At 36.9% G+C, this 6,306-nt stretch overlaps 2 protein-coding genes across 2 annotated transcripts in view; both read left to right on the top strand.

Annotated features, from left to right (window-relative positions):
• Positions 1 to 2,983: 2,983 nt before the first annotated feature.
• Positions 2,984 to 5,399, top strand: znhit3 (zinc finger, HIT-type containing 3). The gene is made up of 5 exons (XM_084028751.1): positions 2,984 to 3,125; positions 3,769 to 3,800; positions 3,929 to 3,994; positions 4,479 to 4,556; positions 5,013 to 5,399. Exons 1-5 carry the CDS (start codon positions 3,058 to 3,060, stop codon positions 5,213 to 5,215), a joined length of 447 nt encoding a protein of 148 aa, XP_083884877.1. The 5' UTR covers positions 2,984 to 3,057; the 3' UTR covers positions 5,216 to 5,399.
• A 900-nt stretch (positions 5,400 to 6,299) lies between these two features.
• Positions 6,300 to 6,306, top strand: part of LOC311026194 (flotillin-2a) — a 66,719-nt gene continuing 66,712 nt past the window's right edge. The window contains exon 1 of the mRNA XM_084029583.1: positions 6,300 to 6,303. The gene's annotated coding sequence lies outside the window, so the exon portion shown is untranslated. The remainder of the gene's footprint in view (positions 6,304 to 6,306) is intronic.

The raw sequence follows: 6,306 nt of genomic DNA, 5'->3' as shown, positions 1-6,306 counted from the left end.
TATTCTGAGACTTCAGTCATTATTCTGAGATACTACGTCATTATTCTGAGACTTCAGTCATTATTCTGAAATATTAAGTCATTATTCTGAGACTTCAGTCATTATTCTGAGACTTCAGTCATTATTCTGAAATATTAAGTCATTATTCTGAGACTTCAGTCATTATTCTGAGATACTACGTCATTATTCTGAGACTTCAGTCATTATTCTGAGATACTACGTCATTATTCTGAGACTTCAGTCATTATTCTGAGATACTACGTCATTATTCTGAGACTTCAGTCATTATTCTGAGACTTCAGTCATTTATTCTGAGACTTCAGTCATTATTCTGAAATATTAAGTCATTATTCTGAGACTTCAGTCATTATTCTGAAATATTAAGTCATTATTCTGAGACTTCAGTTATTATTCTGAGATACTACATCATTATTCTGAGACTTCAGTCATTATTCTGAGATACTACGTCATTATTCTGAGACTTCAGTTATTATTCTGAGATACTACGTCATTATTCTGAGACTTCAGTTATTATTCTGAGATACTACGTCATTATTCTGATATACTAAGTCATTATTCTGAGATACTACGTCATTATTCTGATATACTAAGTCATTATTCTGAGACTTCAGTCATTATTCTGAAATATTAAGTCATTATTCTGAGACTTCAGTCATTATTCTGAGATAATACGTCATTATTCTCAGACTTCAGTCATTATTCTGAGACTTCAGTCATTATTCTGAGATACTACGTCATTATTCTGAGACTTCAGTTATTATTCTGAGACACTAAATCATTATTCTGACATACTAAGTCGTTCTGAGATACTAAGTCATTATTTTTGATAACGTTTCTCATTATCTTGAGATATTAAGTCAATATTTTGAGTTTAATTTTTTTTTAATTACTATGTCATTATTTGATAGTTATTATTCTGAGGTACTAAGTACAGTGCTTGCATGTACGAACTTGCATGTTCGCAGGATTTATCTTACAACAATTATTTTCAACATGTATTTGATATGAATGTTGTTTACTTTGCCAATACACCAAGTTAAAATATGCAAGGACAAAGCACCAACCCAAAACAAAACTAAGATCATATCCCAACACGGTACATGAACATGTTGGGACAACGATACACACAAAGACAAATAAGCCAGAACAAGTTTTTCCAACTAACCAGCACAATGTTTCCTCAGTCAGAAAGTAACACAGCCGGGATCACGTGACCGCGTGTATATAAACACGGAGTGACCTCATCTGTTTACTCGCTCGCAGACTCGGCTGCTAAATGACTGCTGCTGCATTCCGTCTCCAAATGGCGACAGACATGGAGAGATTCGTTTGTTTCGAGGAAACATACTACGATCAATATGACTATTACAATCTGCTTGAATACTCGTGCCATGCGTGTGGCAAAGGGAGATCCAAGAGAGAGATCGAGCTGAACACAAACCGCCATTGCCCCTCGGGACACGAGAGGAAGATCGCGGAGAAATTTCACAACAGCGAGATGAAACGCAGGAGAACCAAGAGCGCGTCGTCTTGATGACTCCCCTCGGTGTTTACAGGTAACAAGGTCTGAACGTGGCTTTTATTAGTCGTTGAAACCCTTTATTTACTCAACAATCGGCCTCAGTGGTCACGAGATCCTGCAGACTACAGTAGATTGCTCCTGTTTATGTCAGCTGAACAACGCCTGCCTTTGTGATCACAGACAAACTTAACTTGCACCTATTAGGCCACTCTGGTAGGGAAACTACAGCCATGGATAGATCAAGCATTTCACCTTATATTATGTTTTCCTTCACCAATTTGTTCCCTTGTTTTGTTACCGAGATAAGAGCATAGGAAAGAACAACAACAACAACACAAAATATTAGTCAATTAGTCAACCAATTGATCTGAGATCTTTTAGATAACCGATTGACTCTTTCCACTTAAAAACTCAATCAAGACAATACTCTGCAGATGAATATATAATCAAAAGAAATGCAGGATATGATGTCTGATCACCATTTCAGTCTGATCTCCACACAGATCTGTGATACGAAGTTGGATTCCTGATGTTGACCATGGCTAAGGTTCCCTTCCTTCCCTGACCCAGTGAATGGAGCGATGCTGTGAACATGCACGGTAATCGGTCACGGGACAGCTCTCCATTCCAGCCAGACCTGCTACTCTCAAGTTACTGCTGTGCAAGAATAGTTTGTATTGAGCTATATAGGTCAATGGTGTGTGTGCTTGATAAATTTATAGAGGTAGATGCTGTCATTTCTGTGGGTGCTGATTATATTATACTGTATTTTGGTTCAATAAAAAGTGATGTTGACTAAACACAATTGGGTTGTTGTGTTTCTATTGTTCATAACTCAGAACAAATATAAATTGTTTGAACTGGTTCAGATCCGTATGCATTACAGGTTTTTTACTGTTTGTGTTTTAATAGTGTCTCTGAAAGCCGGATTTATTCTCTGTACCTCATATTTGGACCATGTTAATGCTCTCTATGAATTTCTCCCTCCTGTCTGTGTCTACTGTTTTGGGGGGAGATGAGGGCCCGCTCTTATTACGTTTTCTATCCCAGAGGATTGTCATGCACATCCAGACACCAAGGTCAACGGCAGTTCTTTCAAAAATACTCAAAGATATGGGCCATAGCCTAGAAAGCGATTTGTTTTTGCATTTCAAATTGTATGGACATTTTTACTGTGCCACTTGATTTAATTGTAGGACAATCAATACATTTCTTTCACTGGACAATAAGTGGCAATTTAAAATATTTTTCCTTTTCGGGTTGTGGAAAATACACTGCATTGATTGGAAATCAAACCAGCTGAACCAAATGCTCACCAACGCATACCAGTGTTTGGGTTTCAACTATGTTTTGGCTACTGGTTGAATTGTGGGTGAACTCGAATGCTTTTACTTTGAAGGGAAGATTTCCCAACCGGAACCAATTCATGATTCACTTCCTGGTCCTCACACATGTAGGAGCTTCTAGCATATCAACCGATTTGTTCGTCATTCATTTTACCCCTACTCGCCAGGATGCTGCTGTGCAGTGTGTGCAGCGAACATACGCCGAAATACAGATGTCCAGTCTGCAAAATAAGATAGTAAGTAACTTTAAAGAGATCAAACTGTCTGTAAGTTAGCTAACTTTAGCTAGCCTTCAAGTAGCGAACGACTTGTTGGCCAAACTTAAAAAGGGTATGTGAGAATGAAGAATATAGTAACCAATATAACTTGTGTTGACCTGGCACATTAGTCAGTTTATAACACAACTTAAGAGTGTAAATATATTAAAATAGCCGTATCCACCAAGCTTAATAAGGCTAAGTCACGATACAGCTGACGTCGTGGTGTTGTACGTTTGTAAGCATGCATGGCATGTATTACTTTATAACATAAGGACGCCCGAAACTTAAAATTTAGATCGAGAAAAATTTGACGGAAAAAAAAACCCCCATTACAGACTTTCACAACAACACAAAGCACGTGGAAACCAATTTGGACGGCAACCTACGTCGGTCAAAACGATTTGCGTTTGATGTCGTATCCACTACTTCCGCAGGTGGCGATGACGTCATACCATGAACTGTTTGCTTGATTAATAAATGCATTGTGATTTTTAGTTTAGGAAACATCATACAATATCTACACACACGCTGTGTGTGTGTGGATCTACAGTATGTACCGAGTTATTATAATTTGACAGATGAACTTGTTTTTGAATTGAATTGTTTTTTTGTCTTTCAGTTGTTCACTTGACTGTTATAAGAGGCATAAAGGTAAATGAGCTGATCTCAGTATTTAGGTGATGGAGTTATGTGCCGTTGAGACAAGCTGCTACTCAGATGACACATTACGCTGCCCATCACCCACTGATCCACCATCTGTATTCTTTGTTTTTCCATAGATACTTGCCTTCCTGTGGAGCAGCCTAGACCTTTTGATCCCAAAGTTACGGATTCTCTCAAGACTGGTATGGTGATATGTCTCTGATCATTTTTGTGTTTCTATTTCTTTCTACAATGTCCTTATCAGCCAGCAAGAGCACAAATAAAATATATTCTAACAGGTGGGGTTGGGCAACAGAAACGATGTAACAAATAAACATTACAAAAATCTAATTCATGTTAACTGAGTGCTCATCGTTTTGTGCTTTTACATTAGTGAGTTCATCTTATTTAATTCTCAGAATTGTGAACTATTGATAGTGATACGATATACAATATTCTATTGTAATAAAACAGTGTCACCAAGCTTCACATTTTACTGTCCACATTATGCTGAGGTAGAGAGTAGGGAGGTAAGTGGTGAGAAATATTTGTGTTAATTGTCCCTTTTAGTAGATCAAGTCACAGCAAAGACGGGCTGTGAAATGAAAGGATTTTAATACACAGTTCAACCATCACAATTTTCCAATGCCCTGAGTGAAATGTACCTTTTGTTTCCTGTCTTTGCAGAGACATGGACAGTTGATGATCTTCTGAATGAAGAGGACATAATTGACAAAGTGCCTCTGCAGAGGCTCAGTCTGTTAGGTATTATTCCAACAGTACTTTTTGTCTTTTCTCAACTCTATTGGCAGCAGCATCATACCTCACACGCCCCTTCATTTAATATGTTCCCACCCAAGTCAAATTCCTGGACTTTCAATGACTAAATGCTGAATTTCCTTAACCTACAGTATAAAGAACAGTAAAATAGGCCACCTTTTGTGTTGAGCAGACAAAAAACTGAGTATTTTAAACCGATTCATTTTAAATGGCAACTAAAATGTAAACATGCAACAAACAAAATGTCCTGCTATTTCATGACTTAGCCCAAAAATAATCTAATCCCCTGACCTTCCCTGTCTGGAAAAGACATTTAATATTCCCTGATATTCCAGGAATTCCAATGCCCCGTGGAAACCCTGTATTTACTAATAACCACATAAATTGAGTTTTCAAACGGAGTCGGATGTGGGCAATTAATGTTTTCTTATTTCTTTACAGGTCATTCAAAAGAGCTAAGCAATCTTCTTTGCAACCCTCACCTGAGACAATTGCTGCGCTCCATTGACGGTGCCTACAGCAAGGCCGATGCGATGAAGGCTGCCATGCAGGAGCCGCTGTTTGTGGAATTTTCAGATCAGTGTTTGAAAATTGTTGAAAATGAACCAAAATCAAGAACATCCAATGGTGCTGATGATTTCTAAAACTGTGCCTGCATTAGCTTGTCTATTAGATCACTTTTGATTATATTTTTGTACAAAGTTTTGGATTTGTTAGCATGTTGTGTAATTTTTGTTGATCTAATTTCCTGTCTTGTATCGTCTCATGCTACTTTATGTATATAGTTTTAAAATAAAAGCTAAAATGTTTTAAAACAATACTAGTTCCAGTGTCAACACTACAACACTACTTTACTATGGATCTTCATGTGTCCGGAATAAAATCATATATATATATATATATATATATATATATATATATACTACAGATTCATAGTCACTAGTGGATCACATGGCTGATCACAAGTAAACGTTTGTTTTGAAACTGGGAAATGCATTCATTAAACATTTAAAACACTGACATTTATTTGAACAAAACAGTCATTTCAATATTAACATAGTTCAAGTTTTTCATTGATCCCTTGATACTGCTGATAAAACTGCACAGATTTCATTACAGACCGTCATAATAACTTAATGACACATTCGAGTGAATCTATAGCTGGAAAAAGTTTAAAGGAAAAAGGATTTAGCAAGAAACAAACGATATGCAAGGAAAAAACTGGATTGCTATAACAAGTTTGAAACACTAGAGTAAAAACACTTTGGTATGTTTTACTGTACATGCATTAATGCTTTGGACTGCAGCAGATTATAATCCACACAATGTGGTAACATTTTACAGATGTGCATATTAGGAAAAAGCAGCAATTTGAATAAACCTGGGTTCATCCTTTCCCTGTTTTACATAAGTCTGCTTGTTCATGTCCATCTGCTGCTGTGTGTGAGCAGATCTGTGGTTTTAATGTGCAATATGTGCATTACATGTGCAATACCTGCTTAATCACCCCCCCCCCCCCCAGTATAAAATCACATCTACCTGCATCAAAACCATGTGTTTTTGCCCCCAAAATAAATCTATAAAATCACACATAAATAATCAACCATAAAACATTATGTCTACAAATACACATTTGTGATTTGAGTTTAGATTTTAAGAAAGGCACTTATCAAAGTCCCAATACCGTGATGACAACATTGAGGTAAAAACATGTCATCCTCTGTTTTTAAAGTTG

This window comes from Eutrigla gurnardus (genome assembly GCF_963514095.1).
Source record: "Eutrigla gurnardus genome assembly, chromosome: 15".
Lineage (NCBI taxonomy): Eukaryota > Metazoa > Chordata > Actinopteri > Perciformes > Triglidae > Eutrigla > Eutrigla gurnardus.
The sequence above is the reverse complement of the archived record's forward strand: the minus strand, read 5'-3'. Positions and strand labels throughout refer to the sequence as shown.

Excerpts from the sequence above, each read along its gene's own strand:
- znhit3 (XM_084028751.1), top strand. The coding sequence starts at position 3,058 with ATGCTGCTGTGCAGTGTGTGCAGCGAACATACGCCGAAATACAGATGT. Across the intron at positions 3,801-3,928 it reads CTGTTATAAGAGGCATAAAG|ATACTTGCCTTCCTGTGGAG; the intron begins GTAAATGAGCTG and ends GTTTTTCCATAG. Across the intron at positions 4,557-5,012 it reads GCAGAGGCTCAGTCTGTTAG|GTCATTCAAAAGAGCTAAGC; the intron begins GTATTATTCCAA and ends ATTTCTTTACAG.